At 38.0% G+C, this 23,834-nt stretch overlaps 2 protein-coding genes across 8 annotated transcripts in view; both read right to left on the bottom strand.

Moving 5' to 3' along the window:
- Nucleotides 1-23,834, bottom strand: part of LOC100707149 (carbonic anhydrase-related protein 10) — a 1,009,504-nt gene that overhangs the window by 503,253 nt on the left and 482,417 nt on the right. The gene's annotated exons all lie outside the window — the stretch shown is intronic.
- The window catches only part of myo15b (myosin XVB), a 37,325-nt gene continuing 18,006 nt past the window's right edge, over nt 4,516-23,834 (bottom strand). For all 5 annotated transcript variants that reach the window (XM_019362122.1, XM_019362121.1, XM_019362120.1 and 2 more), the window contains 27 exons: nt 22,732-22,807; nt 22,111-22,242; nt 21,173-21,341; nt 20,012-20,102; nt 19,665-19,905; nt 19,383-19,492; nt 18,603-18,662; nt 18,426-18,501; nt 18,200-18,318; nt 16,822-16,937; nt 15,344-15,485; nt 15,107-15,218; nt 14,668-15,004; nt 14,498-14,561; nt 12,291-12,363; nt 12,125-12,201; nt 11,967-12,043; nt 9,750-9,880; nt 9,568-9,662; nt 8,811-8,888; nt 8,614-8,710; nt 7,480-7,628; nt 7,271-7,401; nt 5,968-6,101; nt 5,754-5,887; nt 5,393-5,534; nt 4,516-4,932 (listed from right to left, as the gene is read on the bottom strand). In XM_019362122.1, the coding sequence (XP_019217667.1) occupies nt 5,472-5,534; nt 5,754-5,887; nt 5,968-6,101; nt 7,271-7,401; nt 7,480-7,628; nt 8,614-8,710; nt 8,811-8,888; nt 9,568-9,662; nt 9,750-9,880; nt 11,967-12,043; nt 12,125-12,201; nt 12,291-12,363; nt 14,498-14,561; nt 14,668-15,004; nt 15,107-15,218; nt 15,344-15,485; nt 16,822-16,937; nt 18,200-18,318; nt 18,426-18,501; nt 18,603-18,662; nt 19,383-19,492; nt 19,665-19,905; nt 20,012-20,102; nt 21,173-21,341; nt 22,111-22,242; nt 22,732-22,807 (3,084 nt within the window). In that variant the 3' untranslated portion in view covers nt 4,516-4,932; nt 5,393-5,471. The remainder of the gene's footprint in view (nt 4,933-5,392; nt 5,535-5,753; nt 5,888-5,967; nt 6,102-7,270; nt 7,402-7,479; nt 7,629-8,613; nt 8,711-8,810; nt 8,889-9,567; nt 9,663-9,749; nt 9,881-11,966; nt 12,044-12,124; nt 12,202-12,290; nt 12,364-14,497; nt 14,562-14,667; nt 15,005-15,106; nt 15,219-15,343; nt 15,486-16,821; nt 16,938-18,199; nt 18,319-18,425; nt 18,502-18,602; nt 18,663-19,382; nt 19,493-19,664; nt 19,906-20,011; nt 20,103-21,172; nt 21,342-22,110; nt 22,243-22,731; nt 22,808-23,834) is intronic.

Genomic DNA, 23,834 nt, shown 5'->3' with positions numbered 1-23,834 from the left:
GACTACCACCATCCTCATGTAATACCACCATACTCACTATTGTGGATCCTTTTTGTTTTAAAGCTACCCATTTCATTGCTCTGCCCAAGTTTCCCACCGCCTAGGAGACAGCAAAGCTGTTGACTGATCATGTATCGGACACAATCAGTCAAAACATTGTGTCCGATCGGGGTCTGCATTTCACGTCGCGGGTTTGGAAGGAGTTTTGTTCTGTTCTGAGCTTCACTCGACGCTGGCTTGTTGTGGGAAACTCCGTCAGTCCCTAGCTAGCATTGTGAAAGTGTTTGTATTCGTGTGTTTTTTTAACTTACTTTTCAGTTTATTGACCAACACCTGGGTTTTGTTCTCTTCAAAAGGTGATAGCGGCTTGTCCGTCTCTTTTAGTTTAGCTGGTAATAGGAACATTAATAAAACCATTTAACCATTTTGCCTCCCTGTCTCCTTTTTTTTTAACCGGACACCTTTTGTTACTTTCTCTCATCCCCTGGACCTTTTAGGGGAATGTAACATTGACCTACCTTTCTATAAAGCAAAATTAGAAACATCACCCAGGAAGTTGCAGAAGTCCCGCAGGCAAAAAAGGTGAAAGAAATTTTTGAAACCACCTTTTGTCTTTTAGCCTGAAATGCCTTTGGATTTTAAAAACCCTGGTAATATCACTGAAATGCAACATGATGATCTAGTATTGGTGCCTTTTTTTTTTTTTTTTTACAATAAGCCAAGAAGCAGGAGCAAGAAATAAACCAGATGTCAACAGCAATGTGGATTTCTTCCTGAAAGACAGTATTCTTTATCACCGGCAGGGTTCCTAGAAGAGTCAGGGATGTGGTACTAAATTTGGGGCACTTTGGGTCATTTGGGGAAGCATAAAACCATTGCACACACATTAGGATGCATTTCCACTGGCCAGGCCTGTGTGCAGATCACATCAATAATCCCCTCCAGAGCCTTTACCAATTATTAGCACCCCATTTGAATGGTTGGGAACGGACATTGTCAGACCTGTTGAGAAAAGCAAAGCAGGCAACTGTTATATGGTGGTCCTATAATGGTTGCCTGCTTTGCTTGCAGATTATATTTCAAGTCCCTTGAAGTCTTTCCTCTGAAGTGTATAAAAGCAAAATCTGTGGCTTTTTGTCTGGTGCAGTTTTTGTCAAGGTTGGGATTCAAGAGATCCTGATAGACTGTCGAACTAATTTTATGTCAACTTTTTTAATGCAGGTCTACCAGCTTGCTGGTATCAAAAGCCTAAAAACCACTCCATACCACCCTCAAACAGATTGCCTGACTAAGCCCTTCAGTCAGACCCTGAAGCAAATGTTACGCAAATTGTTAAATGAAAACTGTTATGTGGTCATGAATTAAGGGGCTCTCTCTCTTTACTAAAAGAGAGGGTGGGAGGGTGACCAGAGAGCGGCAGGGGCTACTAATTTTATTTCTTATGATGAAAGAGTGACTTGAAGAAGATGACTGAGCTAGCTCCAAGCTCATATGGTGGATGCCTACCAGCATCAGAAGGTGTGATATGATTGGTCAGGCCGGGAGAGGTCATTTAACCTTGGACAAAAGGTACTTGTACTCCTTCCAAGTAACGATAGCAAACTGCTAGCTAAATGGCAAGGACCTTTTCAGATCCAGTAGAAACTTGGAGCTAGCAGGTATAAGGTGGCAACATTCATACCCGACACCTAGAATTAATGATATGATTGAGCGCCGTGGAAAGCCTGATGGCTCACAACTCTAGATCTCTGCAAGGGCTATTGGCAGGTGATAACGTGTTCCTTTATCTACCTTGAGAAATCACCAGTACAATACTTCTTCCTTCAATTATTATTTAGTAAAGCATCAAATGATAAAAAAAAATTATCATGCACATGGATCTCTTTTGTTCAGAAAACCACAGGCTGTAGAACAGTTTGTTGCGGTCCATCTTCCCAAAAGACTACCTCAACTTAACAGTATACAAAGTTTTATATGAGAATGTGCGTCTATCTGTTTGGTTAAGACTGATGGGGAAAAATCATAATTTACACTTAATTCTTCCTTCATTGGTGCCCCAAGCTGGTCCCAGCCTCTCAGCACTCAGCCTTGTCCAATCCAGGGGCGCATCACCTGTTACGGCCCGTGGCCATAGGAAATCTGTGTTAGCTGCTGTGTTGTGTTTCTTTACTGTGTTTTAAGAATCTCTGCAGGTCCTTCCTCTAATAAAGAGCAGTAGGCTGCTGATTGGACCATGGATCATGTGACTGGGTTCAAAAAGCCGCTCTGACAGCTGCTGGGAGAGAGAGAGAGAGAAGCGAGCGAGAGTGAACCGATTTGACAGCAGACTCAGACCTGGCCCTGGCTTCCAAATTCTTTGTGTAATTTTGTATATGTGTAAGTGAGCTCCTTGAGAGCCGCCAAATGTGAGTATATGAGTCCAGTGCTTATGTGTGCATAGGCTGAAGCCGAAGGGGTGAGCGCCTTTTTGTTTTGAACTGTTTTCTCCTTTTTTTGGGCCAGGAAGTGAGGGATAGTTATTGTCATTTGTTTGTTTTGTTTCTTTCTTAAGGTTTAGTTAGTTTTCTCTGGCGGGGCTTAGTTGGTTTTGTTTATTATTTTGGGCTGGGTTCACCCTGGAGCTGTGCTTCTTGTTACTTAATAAAATCACCTTTTTTTTTTACTCATAACTGGGTTCGTTGTTTGGCTTGGGAACCAGGGCGGGTACTTGCTTCTCTCTCCTCAGAATCTTATGTGCGTCTCTACACGCCTAGACTAGCAGCATAACAGCACCTAAAAAGGGAAGTCTGCTACATGAGTACTAAATGTTTTTCCCTATTCTCTCATCTTTCACCTAATAACCCTGACTGAGACTCCGGGTATTGTTTTGTCTCAAGTAGGCCCAATGACCCACCTTATCATCTGTGTTTAGACAGAAAGTGTAGAGGTTTCAAGGTGAAGGGACACTGTCTGCATGTCTGAATTCATAAGCTATTATTCACTATTATACCTAACACAGGTACCACTCACTCAGGGGAGGTGACCACCTTCCGGACAACATGAAGGCTATTCCAATTCACTGTCCTGCCTTTTGGATTACGTAGAGCCCCTGCAACATTTCAGAGGCTGATGGATCAGGTACTGTGTGTTTTGTCAGAGTTCACTGCAGCGTATCTTGATGATATTATGACTTATAGCTATACCTGGGATGGACTCCTCAAACATCTAGCAAAGGTACGAGGGCATCTCCAAGCAGCTGTGCTAACTGTTAATCCATCAAAATATGTCTTTGTTGAGGCTGAAACTGAATATCTGGGATTTGTCATAGGAAATGGGGTGATAAAACCACAAGTAAGCAAAATTGGTGCTATTGAGTCCTGCCCTTTGCCACAGAAAAGAAAACTTACATCCTTTCTTGGCATGGCAGTGTTCTACCACCGACGTATCCCTATTTATCCCTCTCTGCCAGGGAGTCTCCCCCTCACCAGTCTAATAGGCTCTAGGTGTCCTAACCAGATTCGGTGGACGGAGGAGACAGAGGCAACGCTCCAGTCACTGAATAAGAGTACAGACTTGTATAGCCCAAATTTTGTTTTAATTTTCAAACTGATGCTTCGGATAGGGGTCTGGGGGCTGTTTTTCTACAGGGACCACCAGATGAATGACACCCAGTGGCTTTCGTTAGCCACAAGATGTTCCCAAGAGAGATGAGCTATTCGACGGTTTCTGTCATTTTCAGTTTTTGTAGTAACTTTGTCTTTTTTTGCAGTATAATAAAACCCATTTCTTGAAGATTAAACCTGTACCTGTATGTTCTTGGCTGCTTGGTCCCTGATAGTTATAGATTGAAGAAGGCTCTTGGATGACAAGTAAAATGTCTTCAGAAACTTGAAGTCCAGCAGCCCTCTTTTTTCAAGCTCTTAAGAGTGTTAGATATATTATTTGTGAATGTTACTGAAATTATCAAATTTTTAAAAAAAAAATCTAAATTCAATGAATATTTTTTATGCAGTAGTAAAATGTTAAACATTTGATATGTTTTCTGTTTTCTATTGTGAATTATGGGTTTATAAGATTTGCAAAAAAAATATTCTGTTTTTATTTATATTTCACTTTTTTCTGGAATTGGGGTTGGTCTTGGTCTGACTTGGAGATGCCTGGATCACCTCATCTGGCTCCTTTTGATGTGGAGGAGCAGCTCCTCTGCTCAAAGTCCCTCCTGAATGACCAAGCTCCTCACCCCATCTCTAAGGCAGAGCCCAGCCACATTATGTCTTCCTAAATGCGTATCACATTGAAATAAGAATAACTGAGAAAGCTTGTCTTGATGTATACTTAAGTAAAGCTCAGTAGGTGTGCAGTCATGGAGTACTAATTTGTGAATTGTCATAAAGTAAAATATTTATTGCTTTGATTAACTGCAGAGTTGTAAATTTGATCAGAATTACAGCTTTCAGATTGCATCTGTGATCATTATACTTCATTTATGGAAGTCTACTAGTGAAAGAAGATTAAAAAAAACGCACATACGATTTATTAAGCAGGTAAAGTAAATCTTTAATGATGCTAATTTACTTAAATGACATCAGCATTCATTCCAATAATTAATCAACTTTGCATTCCAACAACAGTTTATAGTTCAGATTATGATCAAATTTAAGGCTTAAATTTATTCTGATACTTTATTGTCTCTAACTTAGTATGCTCCTTAATGAGTGTTATGTGTTGCAGGTTTGCATTCATATGACACAGGACACATATCAGGATCATTTCTGCATGTTTCTATTCAGTTTGTTTCAACAATAGCAATAATAAAACAACAATAACAATAAAAAAGAACAAAACCTGTCTTTTCATCTGTATCTACTGAATCTACTTTGAAATGGAACTGGAGATTACCGGTCGAATCAGCTCTTCCATTATTAGAGCAAGGGTGTGGCACAACTGTTTAGCCTGAAACAGATATTTAAAAATTAAATTAGACTTGAATGCAAAAAATATTTTGATAATATTTTGAAGTTCCAGAGAGCTCAGTGATGTGTGTCACTGACACCAAATTAGAAGTTAACCCACTGCACAAAATCATTGACAAGCATTTTGACATGTGAGTAATCATTTATTGAACAAGTCTTTAAATGCGAGGATTTATAACACTGGAGAAAGTAAATGGATGTTTTTTTTTAAAATGTATTAAGGGATGCTTTGGTCAAATGTTAAAACAAGTGACTGAATAAAAGATTAATTGGAAATGCCAAATTATGGAAAACAAATAGTATAAAAAAAACCAGAACATTTTTATCCTCTTAATCCGACTGTGGAACACACCAAGATGCCAAACGAGGAAAATGCTTGTTTGTTCCAGAAAAATACAGAACAAACACAGTGAAATAAAAACAGATCAAGAAGTAATTACCTGTTTGAGATGAATGGTGATTTTTTTGGGAGCAGCTGGATTGCCATAGTCGATGTCCACGGCTGGCACCTTGCCTTTTTTATTGGGGGTGAATGGTGCGCATGAACTGAACATCAGTCAGAGGAATCCGAAACACTATCTCCTGCATCAAATAGAGACAACAACCAAACAGCTTATATGATATATCATACACTTTTTGCTTAGCATTAGCAGAGAGATTTGTGGCCTGACACAGGACAAATTATGCTTCAGACTGGATCTTGGAGTTATTTAATGAAAAAACACTAAACTCTATGAAAAAAATTATCAGGTTCAGAAAAGAAGAACAGAAGGCAAGAGACACTCTTTAAAAGACCAGCACCTGTGTTTTAGAGTGGAGGAACAGCAATCCTTCCTGGTTGATGCAGACCACACACGGAGAAGGACAACCACGCTGGCTCACCTTCTCAGCCTGGAAAGTGTTGGATCCAAACAGGGGAAGAGAACTCAGAATCTCTGAAAAATACAGAATTTAGACAAATATTATCAACAGAGGAGGAAGAGAAAAGATGAGCTAGAGAAGAGATACTACCTACCAATGAATTGTACTTTGGCATGTTGAGGGCTAAGGGACTGCATGGCAGCAATCCGACCCTGACAGAAAGTGAGGATCTCCTCCACTTTATTACGGAGCCCAGTCTGTGGAGGCAGGTACCCCTTTATTTCTGACCTTAAAGAGAAATGCACGAGTCAGTATATACATACATTTACTAACATTACATACATGATGTTAGTGACATGTTTCAAAGAATAAAATTTGCCAGAAAGTTATTCAAAAGTGTTTCTCTTTACTGCCCGAGAACACTGTGTTCAGTGCTTACTATACAAATTAGGACAAACCTACTCATTTAGTTATCAAAACTGGATAAAACCCTTTGATGGATACCAGCACAACCCTGGCAAAATCAAGTGGCCAGGGTTGAAATTGGAAACCCAAAACAGTGCAGTTCCTCTACTGTCTACTTGAGGCTCTAAATGTGTGTCAGTGCCCCCAGACTCTCATACTGAAATGCCAGTCTTATAGTATCAAAATGCATTCTTGCAGTCAAAATGTTTTTTGGCTGTTACAAAAACTGTTGTGTTCTCTCTGGACAGTTTTCCTGTTCATAACAGCTGTATGAAGGTTGTTCTTTTAATAACTCATTTATTCAGATAGGAAGGAAGGGGCTGCTTGGATTGACAGGGCTATTGACACAGGGAGTTATAGATGATTGCTGTTTCCTACGCCTCACCTCCTCTAATTTGAGTTACTGTATTGGGCGTCTTGACCATGCTATTTGTTCTTGGTGCCTTTTTATCTTTTAGGAAATAAATGAAAATAACAATACCTCCTGTGCGGAACAGCCCATCCAAGAAGTATCTACTTTTGGTATGTGAAATTCTAGTATATTACTTCTGTGTCTGTAATTTGCCACGATAAAGTTATGAATATAACTCGCTAGCCTCAACTGCTAACTTAGCACCCCACCTTCTTTCTTGACCATTTTAAGTGATGACTGCATGATATTTCTCGAGATATTAGCAATAGTTCAAATCACCCACTGCACCGAAGAATATAAAATATAAAACACACATTTTTTTTACCCAATTATGTGTTATCAGATGGCTGTATTAAAAAATAAAAAAATAATAATACATAAATTAAGTATCATCAAATATCACACCTCTGTAAAGTTGGAAGAACAGCTTTTTATTTGTATTTTTATATTTTGAATTTAACCAAACAAAATTATCTTAATTAGTCAGATTTTTAAAGAAAGCAGAAACACACACAAGATGGAGCTCTTTGAGGCAACAACAGTCCACTCTTAAACTGATTATTGTGACTGTGTAACTCACAGTGAGGGCTGGTCCTGCAGGCCCAGAGCCAGATGCTGCAGGGCTGACAGCATTGCTATCTGCTGGATTGTTGATGACCCTCCTGTGACAGGAGGAAGCATCAGTTGCCCGTTCAGGTAGTCTGCAAGAAGCTACACACAAACACACACAAGCAGTAATGGTTAGATTAGAATAAGATTATTCAAGCTACATTCAAGTCATTATGTTACCTGTTGGTAGTGGAAATCCACATAAAGGTCATTGATGAAAGAAAGTGGTATTCTCCACATCACTCTTCTCAGGAACAAGGAGCTTGAGTTGTCCTCCACCAGAAAGTCAAACAGGTACTCCTCAAAATGGAGGGGACGCACCATCCCATCTAAGAAGTGGGGAGCAGAGGAGTAAGCAAGGGTGCATAAATCTGTTTATCTTTTTCTTAATGCTGTGGCATTTTTGAAGTATCCACAAACATCTGCACCAAAGTGACAACATAAAAGAAAAACTTGAATCCTTGGACCCTGTAGTGAGGAATCCCATGCTTGTGCTGTTTTGTTGGGGAAATGGTTTGGGTTCAGTTTTTCTGCACTGTATTGTTTTTTTTGGGTTTTTTTTAAACATTTGTTGGTGTTAAGACAATGCCTTTTTAAGGAAAAGTATTTCTTATTTCAGGCAACCATGACTTTACAGTAAAAGCACCATGTGGGTACTAATATAGTGAAAACAAACAAACATTATGAAACATTATTTTAATAATGAAACAAAAAAGTAAGCAACAGTAGTAAATGTGAGCCTGTTCTACCCTTCTTTTAAAAGTTTTCTGCTGGCATTAAATTTGGAATGAAAAATTTATTTCAAATGAGAAAAAAATGTTAATATTATTAATATTATACAAACATGCACAAATATTTATACATGAAGGTGATATGCTATGCATAGTTTTTCAAAGATTTGCAAATAACCTTTTTTCTAAAAACAGGATTGTAGATTTTTTGATATATTTGCACATAATACATTTAAAGAATGATTTAAAGATAGGAGTTTGAAGTTGTACAGTACTTTAATTTGAGTTCAGTGTTTGGCTACTTACTTACTTGTGGCTAGTTACTACTTGTGGTTAGTGAGGTGACTTAATTTGTAAATTTAACCCCCCAGAACAGGGTAAAATAAAAATAAAAACCCCCATACATTTTAAAGCTATTTTCTTGTCACAGTAAATACAGGGGAACATACATACTAAGCATTGGTAGCAATTCTGTCTAGTGTAGTGTCTAATGTAAATGTGAAGCATGCTTCACATTTGGTAATGCATGACTTTAACTTTTTTTTCTGTGTCAGACAGAAGAGATGTCATTATTCTGGTTTACCTTGTTGTCTAATGACAAGGATGGAGAACTCTTTGATTTCATTGAGTTGGTTGATGCCCATTTCTTTACACAGCTCCATTACCACATCTTCAGTGACCTACGTGAAACAATAAAAATTACACCATAGAATTTAAATAATAAATAATATAAAGACGGTTTTACTGATGGATAAATAAATATGTATAAATAAATCTTACACTGAAGTTTTTTATTTGTATGGGAAATTCCACTCCTCCTGGCAGGTGGATAGGAATATAGATAGAAGTTTGGCCAGCCTGAAGAAAATGAAAACACACTCAAAATGAGATCTGCTGCAAATTAATTAAATTAAATTCAGTTCATTTAAGGCTTTTTTTTTTTTTAGCTGGGTCAGGACCCTACAACCAAGAACAGGAAAAGGCCTCTGGCAGAACAAGTGTCAAAGAGGGACAGTCATCTACTGTGGCTGGTTGGGTTGTCAGAGGAAAGAGAAGAAAAACAAAAACAAAAAAGGAACATAGAGAGAACACGAACAACAAATGGAACAAAACACAAAAACACATAGAAAGACTAAGCAAAAGTTAATGACATGCAATAGTGGAGCATAAACACATGGGGAGTGAAAAAAAAGGGAGTGTACTTAGTTCATCATGGAAAGTCCCCCAGCACTCTAAATGAATAGTAGCCTAAATAATGGATGGTTCACCTAGTCAAAGTCTAAATAACAGTTTTCATCAAAAGGAAAGCTTAATCTTAAAAGAAAAGAAGGCATCTGTCTCCTAAAATCCCAAGCTGGCCGTGATAGCTGAAAGCTCTGCATCTTATTCTACTTTTACAAAGTGTCAGAATCACAAATAAGTCTATAGTCTGAGAGCAAAGTCTACTGTAAGGGTGGTAATATGAAATATTCATTATTATATGATGAGGCCAGATCAATTAGAACTTTGTATTGTTTGAGTGAGTAAGTCAACTTGCCAGTATTGCTTCTATCTCGGGATATGAGGGGATATTGCGGCGACCACCAAAACGAAGAGAGCGCTGGAGGTTATCATGACTCAAAGATGCCAATTCTGAGGAGGACATCGTATTAGTGAAGAAGCTATTGAAAGATTAAATTGACATATAAGTTTTTTCCTCATCAAAACAACTTCCTCTACCATGGTATGGGTGCTCATAATCCTGAGAGATGTCATCGAGGTAGCGTGTGATATAAGGCTGCAGTGTAGTAGAGCAAGGGAAAAAGCCAGCCACCACGCTGAGCAGTTGCCACCCTAAGGAACAGCTGGATCTGCAGATTCAAGATCAGATGATAATTGCAAAAAGACAACAAAGAAAGAAAAATCAAAGTTCAGTTTTTTTGTAAATAGTGCACTGTAATTATTGCAGACTTAGTAGCAGTTAGTGGAAGTGAATAGCATGAATGATCATGAATCTGTAAGGGATTTTTAAACACTAAAGATGATGCTAAAGATCCAATTAAAAGAAATGTAATAAAAATAAATAAAAATAATAAATAATAAAAAGGCACTATTCTCTTTTTAGCTCTTATATATTACAATCATGCAAAACATGTTGCACAGTAGAGGTCTATGACAGTTTCAGCTATGTGTTGGTCACAATAACCCTCTGCTCTTTAATATAGTAAAAGATGGAGGCATGTGCACTTATTACTTCCCTTGGCTTACTGTATCTACAAGGTGAACTGCCATAGCATTCACCTTTGTGATGTCAGTGCTTTGTTGGGATTAGCCTGAGACACAGCACTTTTTTCACACTTTAGATTGAGGTGTAATGTAACTGTAGTGTGAAACTGTACATGCCCAAAGTAAAAGTACAAGAGATTGCCTAAAGCCTTTACCTTTCTTTATTGTCATCTAAAAGATAAAGACAAAACCTCCTTTATCTTTCTATGAATGTATGAATAAAAGAAAAGTGACAAATTTGTCCTACAAAGCATAAAAATACATCTAAGCATCACATTAATGTAAGAAAATACAAAGCTGTAATCATCAAGTTAATAAGTTGAGAATGAAAAGCAAATAAACAATAAACACCACCTCTCGAGTGAAACAATATTCCTTTTAAATATTCAATTGCAGTCAAACAGAACTTACATTTATATAAAAAATTTTAACACTGCATGGTTTTCAACAGTGGTTGTAGTGGTCAAGCTTTTCTCAGATCCAGCATTTCACACAGAATCCCCTTATTTACTAATATTTTTTTTGTCTTTTCATATTTGTTTTTGTTCCAGGAAAAGAAACAGCAGGTGCATTTTGATCTTTATTTAATAGGGATAATTTTCTGTGATATTGCTTAACAGCAAGTCAGCTCGTTTAAAATGCTTCGTTGTTTTATATTATATATAATATTATTCAGCCAATATAGTACTAGTCCTTTTATTTATATAAACATACGGATATATTTTATATATCCGTATGTTTTTGTCTAAATATTTTTGCTGAACTTGGTGTTTTTTCTTTGGTAATTGTCAGAGCCGTCTTACTAGGCGGCTCTAATAACCAGTCCCAAAGTGCTATCTTGTTGCTGTCTTGGAGGAAGACTTTTATATAATTCATATTTTGGATTTCTAACTGACTCACTATGAAAGCATCCAGTTGTTCTTCAAGTTGTCTTTCATTTTCCTAACAATGTGCTAATGTTGAAGTTGAAGCTTTGTTAAAGTTCTACACTTCTGGTTAATCTTTGTCAAAATCTTATTCCATTCGACAGTTAGCACTGCAATCCTATAATTCACAATCAATAGTTTAAAAATATATTATTTAACATCTTATAACACAGTTTTAGGAAATAGTAGAAGAGGTAGATGCAATATAATGTAAGCTCAGTATGTATAATATTATTTAGACCTGAGGACAATACTTAAAAAAGATGATTTCTGGGTTATACAGCACATGATAACTGGCTAGTGTTATGGTAGTTGAAAAGAAACATTAGAAGTTAAAGTAACACAACAATTTTTTTTCATCAAGTAAATTGCATGCATTGAATAAACTTATTAATAAATGTATCATAATGTAACATAGTTATTTAAGCTATTATCAAAGCTCATCAGTTATAAGTGTAGGTAAAGCAAAAGACATGATTACTGAAAATCATGGTAAGTCTTTAATCACCAAACCGTTCAATGTTACTTAAGTAAAACAGAAAGTGGCAGAAAGGGCAGTGCTGGACAATATACCTGAACAGGTATGAATGTGCACAATACAGTAAAGCAAATAACTTCATGCAAGCTCAGTCAATGTGCAATTTGTAAACAAAAGTTAAATTTGAAAGAAAAAATCTCTTTAAGAACCCATAATCTGTACTCTCACAGTTTACGGCTTTTAAAAAGACTCTTTTGATAGGCTTACTTTTTTGGGTTGTTGGTGGTTTGCTTGATAACCTGGCAGAATATTTCATCCCTTAGCAGCTCCTTTTCCTTCCCTAGCTGAACAGAAGTGAGAGAGTCATTACTATTAAAACAAAAGTCCACCCAACTTACAGATAAACTGTTTGAATATTCACTCACCAGAAGAATCTGCCTCAGACACTCTGGCTGGCTGCTGTTCTTCCTCATTGGCATGTCTCCCATGTACTGCATCATGTCTGGAAGGACAGACAAATGCGCGGATGAAGAAGGAACAGAAAAAAAAGTCTCAATGTATAATACCATGTGTTATTGTGGGTACACTCACTTGTGAAACACTGAATAGATAACTCCTTGATTTCAGGGTCATTATAGAGAATGAGAGATTCCTGGATGGGAGTCTGTGTAAAAAAGACACACATCACAGTTAGCTTTTAGTTTTATTATTTCACAAAGCTTCATTAACACTGACTAGATTCAAATATGTATAATAAACATCTTGGAAATGCCATACAGTCTGAATTCAACAGTTATTTTTGCCAAAGCATGGGAGTTACTCATTTCATCCACACAAAGTCTCTATAATATCCCTCAGTGTTAGAGCCATCAATCACTTTGGAGTGGACAACGCCAAAGAAATTCTCGATTCTGGATAGGATAGGACTAGGTGTGATGATTCTAGATCATATCTATTTTATTTGTTAAAATTATGTGGCAATTACTTCTCCTCCCTTCAGAAGATGAAGACACCTTTTTGAAGTAACAAACTTCTTTGACACAATTAACGATCCACATGAATTAACTGATGCATTACATCATATATACAATTTCGTGAGAAATCGGTGATTCTTGTGGGGATAGGTTAATTGGATAATCCAAATTGCCACTAGGTGTGAATGTGCGAGTGAATGTGAGTGTGAATGGTTGACTGTCCCTGTGTGTTGGCCCTGCGACAGACTGGCGACCTGTCCAGGGTGTACCCCGCCTCTCGCCCTATGACAGCTGGGATAGGCTCCAGCGCCCCCCGCGACCCTGAAAAGGATAAGCGGAAGCGAATGGATGGATGGATCTGTGATTCAAACTAGAAAATTTACTATGTTCACAAATAATAAGCTGTGGCTGACAAAAGAGCTCAAGGTTTGTCTCAGTAAGAGAAAGATTGCATTTCTAAATGGTAATACTGTAATCTTTCATGTTAAAAGGACAGAAATTAGGTCTAAGATTAACAGAGCAAAGATTGATTTTAAAATTAGGCTGAAAATCAGTTCTCTACAGGGAACCCTCATCAGGCATGGGAGGGTCTTAACAGGATGACGGGAAGGGCTCCTAAGGGCCAAGTGTACCGCCGTCAGTCATCTGTCTATCCTTTGCGAATATTTTGAATAGTATTTATGCTCGTTTTGACACTGAAGATTTTTAAAAAAGGACTAGTACTATATTGGCTGATGTAGCCCAGAGCCATTCATCTGTCTGAGGAAAAGGGCCAGACTCTCTGCAAATAAAAGGATCTGGCTTGCATCAGTCACATGATGACCATTAACCAATGCTTGCCCTTGACAGCAGACCGTGCTGGTTACAAGCTTGAAAAGAGCACTCGCATTTTTTGCCACCTGAGCAGTGTGGAGCTGCAGGGGAAACACACAAATTAATTTGGAGATGCAGACTGATGCAACAAAACCAATAAGAAGGGTGTACAGTGTACAGTCTGTAGTAGGAAATCTAACACTAACTATTTCTCTCAGGTAAGTAGGTTGGAAGAATAGTGTAAATCTCATCATTTGTTGGTTAATGACGACAAACCAAAAGAGTTTGTCTTAAATTAAAAAGGCCCCATAAAAGGTCTTTCACTTTCTGGTCAGTCTGTGAAAGTCATTAATAGCTTTAAATATTTGGGAACATACATCATTTAATTTCATTGTTAATGTTGACTCTATTTGCGAGAAAGCTAATCAGAGATTGTTTGTTATTAGGATGTTAAGGGGCTTTGGAGATAAACTCTTTCCAAAACGTTGTGGTTATGTAAACTTGATAAACTTGATCCCTACGTTCAGTTTCAGTCTGGTATAACAACCTGACTGTGGCCATCAAGAATAAACCGTTGTCAGAACCGTTGTACAGCTGTGTCATCGGGCTGTTTTGAGGAAAGTCTGGTCCATCATTGCTGTCTGTGAACACCATCTTTATTTTGACATTATAGGACACCTTTAGCTAGCAAAAAGGTGTATAAGGAATCATTTGTCCCAAGACCAATCAGTATACTGAACAATGACATGCTGTGATGTGTGTTTGTTCTGTTGTATTAGTATGTGTATGTATGAATGTGGGATGATATAAAGTGATTTGAGTAATTTGTTCATGGCTTGGTGAACCAAAGACAATTTTCCACTGATGTGGATAATAAAGTTATTCTATTCTATTTTCAGAGATTACAAGGCATATTTTACTGCAGGAAGGCATCTATTATAGGATTAGATCTAGCTCATTGCACACTAAAACATGTGGTCATATGACATCAGAGGGACTGCAACAACTTACCTCTGTGTATTCAGTCACTTGTGAAAAATTCCTTCCGTTGGCTGGCAGACCTGTTGTCCCCAGTCTTCAATAAACAAAGAAGGGTGGAACAAAGTTATACTTTCCATGTTATATGACCCCAAACCACTTAAGCATAGTTCACAACAATACTTAGCATGCCTTTATCCTACCTGAAGTACTTCATGGCAAAGTCAGCCATCGGTGAGTTCACCTCTAAGTTGAAGACTGAGCCCTGCATTGAGCTCTGTTGTGATCTCTGGAGAGATCCATGCACTAAGTGGGGTGAAGCCTCTCTTCCAGGCTTTGAATTAGGGCTGCCCATGCGTTTGTTGATGAGAGCTGGAGATGGAACTTTGGGTGGGCTGACAGATCTAGTCTTCCTCATGCTTTTCCTCTTCTCATCTCTGTGGTTTAGATTGAAACAGTGGTAGTCTGGGGCTGCAGATGGCTGGGTGAGGTTTTCTGGAAAAAGACCAGAACGTCCTCCCTTGTTGCCAAAACGCCAGCCTGGTGAAACAGACAAATGTAATTAGATCGGAAACAATGAAAATAATATTTGTCTTCAAAACTAACATAAACATATGACTACAATTCAAGTCATGACTTTACCTGGCTCTAGCCCTTCCATTGGCAGGAGTTTGATTATATCACCCTTATTGAAGCTGAGTAGACTCTTGTCATCTGTTACAAAACTTTTCAGGGCAACAACATGGTTTGAGTCCTAAAGGGAGGAATGAGAGATGGACTAAAATTGAAGAGGTTCTAAAGACAAGGAGACTGTCAATATAAGCTGAAAATCTTTAAAATGATAGACCATGGAATTAACTATGATTATAAAAAGAGTACCTTGATGAGTTCCTGGATGAATAACTGAATCATAGCAATGATCTGAGGAGCCCTGCGTGACTGCAACACCAGTTTTTCACTCTTCAGCTCCAGTGCCACTGTGTCTTCACCCTGAAGGTCAGCTGACAGCACCTCTGCAAAACTTTATTCATGAAGACCCAAGTTAACATTTAGTGCAATAAACAACAGCAAGAATTAATTAAAATATCAAACATGTAGCAAAAACTTCCATAAGGAATAGCACACGAGACCTGTGATAGTTATTACCATAGCAACTTAATCTAGCTGATGAAAACAGTGGAACAATACAGCTGCTGATATCTTGGGAGCGTGAACTTTGGACTGTACTTGAAAGCCACATTATGAAAACGACTGACAGGCAAAGTTAACAATGTTTGTTTTCGTGGCCATGGGGTGTGTTTTTCGCTAAGCTACAGGGGGAGAGGTGGTGTTGGCCAATTTAGGGGGCAGTTCAGGCTGGTTGGCATATTCTGCTAATGATGATGATAAATAAATAAATAATATTTTAGGACAGTGATTCTCAAACTTTTCACAATGAGTACCACCTCATAAAATGTACTGCTTTTAAAGTACCACCCATATGACCGACATTAAAGTACAGTAGCATAAGCCTATTTAAAACCATATACAGTTTACACGAGACAATTTTATTTCTTATATGAATGTTATTTATTTTAACTGTCATAAATAGGATGTGACAAGTGATAATAATAATAACTGTATGTAGGATGTCTGTGATGACGTATAACCCTGCTTCTGGGTCCAAACTACTGTGTTTATTAAGGCTGTTGTGTTTTTAACATGTTTTAATGCTTTGTAACTTGTTCTATTCAATCTGAACAAGCCCCTAAAAAAAGGCAGTGATCACTGTCGGCCTCTCTCAGATTTTATTACCGTTGTTCATTTTAAAGCTCAGTTCTTAAACCCGTACGATGTAACTACAGCCCAGCCCATGCAGCAGTATATTAATGACTAACCTCATATCGTGGATGGATTATCTCAGTTGTTCTTCAGACTGACATTTGGTCCATTTACAGCATCCTGCCATGCGATTGCATTTATCCCTAACCATCGGGAACCCTCACGTTAATTTTTATAGAGTGAGAAAAAAATTGCGTATGTGGTAGAGCTGTACATTTTAATTTTTCAGAAATCCCTCAGTCAGAACATGGTATAATTATTTAATCTTAAATATTTTTCTGGAGACTTTCTGCATACCACTAGAGGGAGCTTGCCGTTTGAGAATGACTATTTTAGGATAATAAATAATGAACCGATACTTTACGTAGAGATAATTACGCTTTATATCATTTATTTAGCATGTATATTATGGATCCAGATGAGATTTTTTATTTTAATATTAAAAATGGATAGTATGTAGAATGTACATACACAGTGAGAAAGTATTTCAAATAAATACCTTACTCTCATGTGAATTTGTGCATGCAAATGCTTACCTGTAACCTTTGAGTAGCCGGAGATGTTTGGGGTTTATCCCCAATGCCCTCACCATCTTGAGGAGACGAATCCCGCGATGAGACACACCCAACACCTGGGCATCCCCACTGTCTGGCTGCATACAAACAGGAGATGCTTGCAAATAAATATCTATAAGAAGGCTAAAGTGCAATAGACTCTACTCTAATGCACTTTAAACTACACAGCTCATGACTTAATGTCTCAATCAAGACCCAATATCTCTATCATATACGCCTGAACATACTGTATATGTTATTACAATAAAAACATCAAAATGGGCAAAAACAATCCAGAGTAATGTTGAATCTGAATTCATCAATCTGACAATCTTATTTTTCATGTGGTGCAATCTTCCAGCTGGTACCATGGAGATACTCATCAAATCAGAAAGTAATATCACCTCATGGTGAACCCTGCACACTCTACACACATTTTTCCCCATCCAATCTCATCCATGTGTTCATGCATACAGATGCCAGTAACGTTGTGGTTGCAGTATTTCAGGATCTATGAAATACTAAGGAAGGGGCGCAAAAATAAACTGTTTGAAGAGGGAGATCGTTTCAAATATAATGTGTCAAAACAACAACCAAGATCACCAAACAGACAACTTTTCTGTTTGACACCTAATCTGTCTGTGCTGCATTTGTTTGAATCATATCAATCAAATAGACTCCAATTTGTTCATGTAACCAGGAAGTCCTCTTCACACATAAATGTTAATTATGGAAATCCATGTGTTTAGTGCTAGGACTAATTCTATTTACATTATTCATGGAGTATAATTGGAAGGCACAGCATAAGTTTTCATTATTTTGCAGACGATACCCAGCTTTACCTATCCATGAAGGCAGATAACACACACCCAAGTAGTTAAACTGCAGGAATGTCTTAAACACATGACGACCTGGATGACCTTTAATTTCTGGCTAGTTAGATGCCCTATTCATATGATCAATGAGGCTGACTGCTAGAATAAGATCATATCTTAATCATATACAAAACTGTGTGTGATTAACAAAGGCTGTGTGGGAAAATCCCGGTAGCTACTTAAATATTAAAATATATATAAATATATATTGAAATATCTGCAGGACCTCTTGGTCATATCTACATGCCTGAATGCATTGAGTTGCTGCTATTTGATTGGTTGATTAGATAGAATAACCTGAATCTATACCTGTTTTTGAATAGTTATACTAAATAAAGGTGTGGAAGAGTGTATATTGTAGAATACAGCTGGCTAAATACACAAAGAGCAGTAAAGCTCAGAGAAGCAGCAACCAAACTCGACTGATCACAGAACGGACAGTACAGTTTGGATGTTTTTCACTTTTATATTTTTGCCCTCCTCACCTTCACAGGGAACAGACGAGTAAAGTAGTTTTCCCAGTTGTCTCGAGCTGCAATGACAATCCTCTTCTTCATGTTGTTGTCCTGGATGGTGTTTATAGTTGTTCCTATGTTGAAATTTGCTATTGTGGGTGGAAAAAATGGTGTAACTGAGTCATATTCTTTCAAGCCACTGGCGGATAAGCAACATTGTCGCATCAAGGTTTATGATAAACTGTCAAAATCTTACCCAGCAGATCTTTCATCTTCCTTCTCTCCTCTCTGCTGATCTTCTCGCAGCTGTCAGAGTAAGTGTCCTTGATTATCTAAAAAAAAAAAGAAGTAAAAATAGAGTATTACAGAATTCCAGACTCTGCGTGTCTACCATGTCTATCAGATATATAGATGAACAAAAAAATATACAGACCTGTTCACACAACAGATTAAGAATATAGGGCTGGTTAAACATCTCTCTGGGGTAAAAAACCTGCACATAAAACTTCCAGTTACTAACATGGACTTATAACAACAGTACTTCAAATTCCAAGTGTAGTGAAATGCCGTTTTTAACTGCAATGTCCGCTTAAATATTAACACATTTTTTACTTTTAGGCTGGACTGCTATAACAATTATTTTCTGGCTTTCTTAAAAACTGCAAATGCGTTCAATTGCTCCAGAATTGTGCAGTGAGAGTAATGACAGCAGTTGTCAGACTGCTGGCTACTACTACTACTGCACTGAGTGTTTTTTGTGCTTACACACCACTCTATATTTAATCAGTAGTTATTATAAATCTCTGACTCTCTTGCACATTGTTTCTTTTGTCCTGTCTTCCGTTCATCACCCCCACCTTGATTCCGGTTCTGCTGAAGATTTCTTTCTGTTTAAAGGAAGTTTTTCCCTTCCACTGTCGTGAAGTGTTTGGTCAAAGGGAGCAATTTAGTTGTTGGGTTTTTTCTGTATTACTACGTTTTACCTTACAATATAAAACACCTTGAGGCAACTGCCTGAAGGCGCTTGTGAACTGGCATAAACAAAATGTAATTTTATTAAAACTGAATAGACCTTGGTCTTTCAAGAAAGGAGTTTCTCCTCTTATAACAATCTTGTTTCCACAAAACCCACTGCATCCCTATTTGATGGGACCCAAAATAGTACCCATATAAGTGAACCTCCTAATTGTTTTTGTGTGCATGCAAATCTTACTTCTTTTCGCAGGAACAGTTTTCCTGGCATGTTGTAATAAGAGAAGTAAACCCCAGCAGAGAAGCGGTGGAGTTTGGACTGAATGCCTTCATCCTCTGGCATATCATCATCTATAGTTAATACACAGTAAATGAAAGTTACTGACAAAGATACATGCCCTCAGTTCTATATGAGGGCATATAGAACTGTTGTCGGCCAATGCTAATTATCAGCCAAATATGTCACAGAATATAGTATAATAACGCTGATGTATGGGGAAACATGAAGTCAGGGGACACCCACTTATTGATGGAGCAGCCATTGATGGTGGCTCAGGGATGTCCTGAAAGCCTGGGGAAGGTGGTGGGGAGTCAGGGGGAGAAGGAGGAGGGTGCTGGGGCTGCTGGGAGCTGAACAGATCCTCCAGAGAGCGCTGTTTCTGTCTCATGCTGTTGGAGATGACTCTGCGACCCCTTGTTGATGGTGGAGATTGCGGTGGTGAACGGGTCTTTGGAGAAGGGGGTGGAGGAGGCACCCACTGTTTCTACATACAGGCAGAATGTCAAACAGTCAAAGAATTACCTAAGTAAGAGTGTAATTGCATAAAATTTTTTTTTAAAAGATTTGTAGTTATTTGTTTGTATTCTGACCTTCTGTTGTGTCACTGGTGCTTTGTTTTTAAGTTTAGCCAGAGCTTCCTCTTTGGGGTTACTCTTCCTTACAAATGATTTTGCAGGATGTCTGCAAAGAGGAGAAAAAAGATAAAAGATAAAAGAAAACAAGACAATTCTATTAAGGTTTCATTTACATCCACACTCTCAACAAGTTTTGTTGTGAACTCATAGAAAAAGAGGAAAACAAGCTAGCTTAAGATGTAAAATCTGATAAAAGGAAACAAAAATGTTTAAACATTAGTTTAAAAAAAAGTAAAAAATTCCAGGGAAAAGATGCATAAAACTCTGAGTCATGATTAACACTGGTGTGCAAACAAAGACAGCAGGAGGCCAAACATCATCACGAATGCTATGGTTTGGGAAGAGAGAAAACCACTGGGTGTAAGGTGGGAGATGGACAACCAGTGGGCAATCTGCAGAGAACAAAAGAGCTAAATAATATCTTTAACAGGGTTAGGTTAGTTTATACATTTGTGACGCCTCCTCCATCACACATCCTGGCTTCCATAAACCTCCACTACTTTTAGCGCTTTTCCCTTTCCCTCTACCTCCCCCTATGTGAACCCCTTCCTTGATTGTAATTTTTGGCTAGATTAAGTGACAGCAGGAGAAACTACACGAGAGCAAGGCTGCAGTTCCTGATGACATCAGCCCAAAATTCTAAGGACCTGGGCTAGTGACCCTTTTACAATCTGAGTCTGTATACAAAAAGGGAATAAACTGGCTCTATGTCTTTAGGAGGCAGAGATGCTTAAAATGCACAGCAAAATGTTAGAGGTTTTCTATCAGTCTGTTTTAGAGAGTGCAATGTACTTTCTATGGTCTGTTAGAGGAGCAACACAACACAGCTGGCGACATCAACAGACTGAATTGGTCAGGATAGCCATGTGACTGGCTGTAAAGTGGACACATTCACCAACATTTGGTGAAAGCTCCAATTATGTTTAAAGTGATACTCAAACCTCTGACAATCTAAAATGCCCTTCCATTTTCCCCCCAACATTTATACTGACTCATCTTTGGAAGTTTTTCATCACATGTGAGATATAAAGAATGCTCAAGCAGATGATTAAATGAAACTTCAGTTTCAGACTTTGATGGAAATGTGTACACAGAGGATGAAGTGCTCAGACTGACCTGACGGGCTGAAAGGGTTCGGGTTCTGGTTGGGGTCGGCTGTTGAACTGTTTGATGATTTCCCGAATGCTGGAAGTGGGTTCAGGTTGAGGCTTAGTGAGGGGAGTTGGGGTTGGTTTTTCTTTTGGGGGGTCAACTTCCCTTGCAGTTGGGCTTTGTGGACGTTTCACTATGGGAGACAAAATGCAGGAAATGTAAGATATAAACACTAGCAAGCCTTCCTAATATGCGGCTGATCCCCCATAGTGGCACCAAAACAGACTGCTGAGGTCAGAATTCTGCAGTAAAGATGCCCTGTGCCATCAGTTACCAAGACATTAGCAGCAGATTCTATTATGGATGTTTTCACGTGCAACTTTTTGGCTTGGACTATTATCTCAACTGAACCCACTTTCTTTGATGGTTCAATATTTTGGCCAATTTTCATTAAGTACGAAAGGTCATCACTGAAGCTATTGACAGGAACAATGAGTTACAGTAACACATCAGTGAAAGAGGAGTTAGAGTTTGTAATTAAAATATGGTGCAACAATACTGTAAAAAGTTCAAATGAAAGTGTACAGGAGAGCAAAGAATCCTGATTAAAAAGAAACAGCAGTATTGTAACACTGTTGCATATAAGGACAGGTAGCCCAAATAGTGAATAATGTAAGAATAATGGTATGTTATGTCAACTTCTTAGCTGTATGATAAAAATGCTTAAGCAAAATTAAAAACAAACAATGTAACATGCAAACAACATAAACCTCGGTTCAGACTTTCACGTGTAAAAAGACTTGAATTCATAATGTTTTTGGTACAAAATATTATTATTTACTATCATTTTACAATTTATTTGGTAGTTAATTTGGAGATTACCCTAAATGACCTGAATTAAAATGAGCTTTTTAGAGGAAGGATCAGCTTGGAGAACCCTTGAACTTGTAAAATCCTCTTACCTTCCGGCTTAGGTGCTACAGGTGGGGGCAATGGAGGAGTTAATGGAGGTGAGTGCTGTTGCTGTCTGGTTGGGCTTGGGGGAGCTTGATGTGTCTTTAGGGTTTTAGGGTCTTTAGGGTTGGGCTGAGTGGCTGTAGGACAGCACAAGAAAATGGGATTAAGAAAAACCATGACTTAAAAAAAAAAAACTACAGGAGCAATCACTGAAAATGCAAATTTAATTCTATAAATAGAAAAACAATATTTAAACTTCCTATAAAACATAAAAACATCACAACATGTACGGACTAGTCAAAAGCAACTCTATAAAGATTGCAGCCTAAAATCATTTAATGTGTATATTTTGACTTGAGGACCTTCTTAACAAAATAAACAATAGGCTAAACTCCTGGCCTTACCAGTCAGGAATCAAGCATTCAAGAAAATTTGGAATCAAGAAAAATTTTCTAGGGTATGAATCTGACCAATACATTAGAGATAAAAGCATGGAGAAAGGGAAAAAGTTATAGCAGGAATTTATCAATGTTATACATGACTTGTTGGCCGATCTGTCAAACATATATCTTGTGAATGATATTAAGTCATTTGAGCAAGAAAAAACATTTTGCTGCTGAACTCACCAATTTTCTGGAAGAAGTCCCTCTTATCTTTAACAGAGTGTAGCTCATCTGGATCTAAGTTTACTTCTGTTTCTGGCTGTAAAAGTAACATTTAAATGATAATGAGAAAGAAGCGCAGATAATGACATGACAATATTGTTTCACATTCACAGAGATTGAGGTAAAAAATCCAAATTGAAAGACTAAAGCCAACACTGTCTGTATCCTACTTTGTAAGTGTATTGACCAGCTGTTTTCAGAAACAAGTCAGTTATCATTTCAATTGAATAACATATATGTATTTGCAAGTCATTTATAAAAGATTGTACAGTGTGAAATACTAGAAATTTGGGGGGGATTTTTGATTCATAATCTGCTTTATTTATATCCCTGAAAGTGGCAACATCTCTCCCAGAGCTCCAGTTCAGTCACATCTATGTGTATGTTGTACAGAATCCCTCACATTACACTGCTGCCAGGATCAACAGTTTCCAAGTATGGACAGCTACCTGTAATTTCAATCTGGATGGGTAAACAATGCTGCCATGTAGGGTGGGGGAAAGAACAAGAAACAGTTCATAGTTAAAGCAAAGGAAAGTGGTACATAACTAGCTTAAATGAACTACCACATGGAAATATTATGTTTTGTTGATTTTGACATTTACATAACAGTAAAGTTTTCACAATGTCAGTGAATCATTCCTACAGTTTAAAATGCAGCTGGGATTACTGTGGAGAAGCAGGGATTGGTGTGGTTAGGCCAGTCCCTACGGTAGGGTTAGGAGAGGTGTGTTGGTGCCATACTTTACGCTCTTCTGGCAGCTGTAAATAAATAAAGATTTGTGCATTCGACAGCACAGCAACCATCTGGCATTTTGTTAAACTGCGACTGATGGCTTGAGTGCAAAGGACTGCAGTACTGTTTTTCCCTCTAGGTACATGCATCCCACTAGCTCTGATGCCAAAACTATGAATATCAGTGAGTCTGTGGATGTGGGCAGGACTGGATACAAATATTGTGGGAGCGGGTGGGTGTGACAGAGAGGGAAAGTGGGAGTCGGCAGTAATGCTCAGAAATTCAAGGGGGCAAGGATTTTAAAAAAAATATCACAGCAAGTAACCAA

This window comes from Oreochromis niloticus, linkage group LG8 (assembly GCF_001858045.2).
Source record: "Oreochromis niloticus isolate F11D_XX linkage group LG8, O_niloticus_UMD_NMBU, whole genome shotgun sequence".
Classification (NCBI taxonomy): domain Eukaryota; kingdom Metazoa; phylum Chordata; class Actinopteri; order Cichliformes; family Cichlidae; genus Oreochromis; species Oreochromis niloticus.
This window is presented reverse-complemented; position numbering and strand designations above follow the sequence as displayed.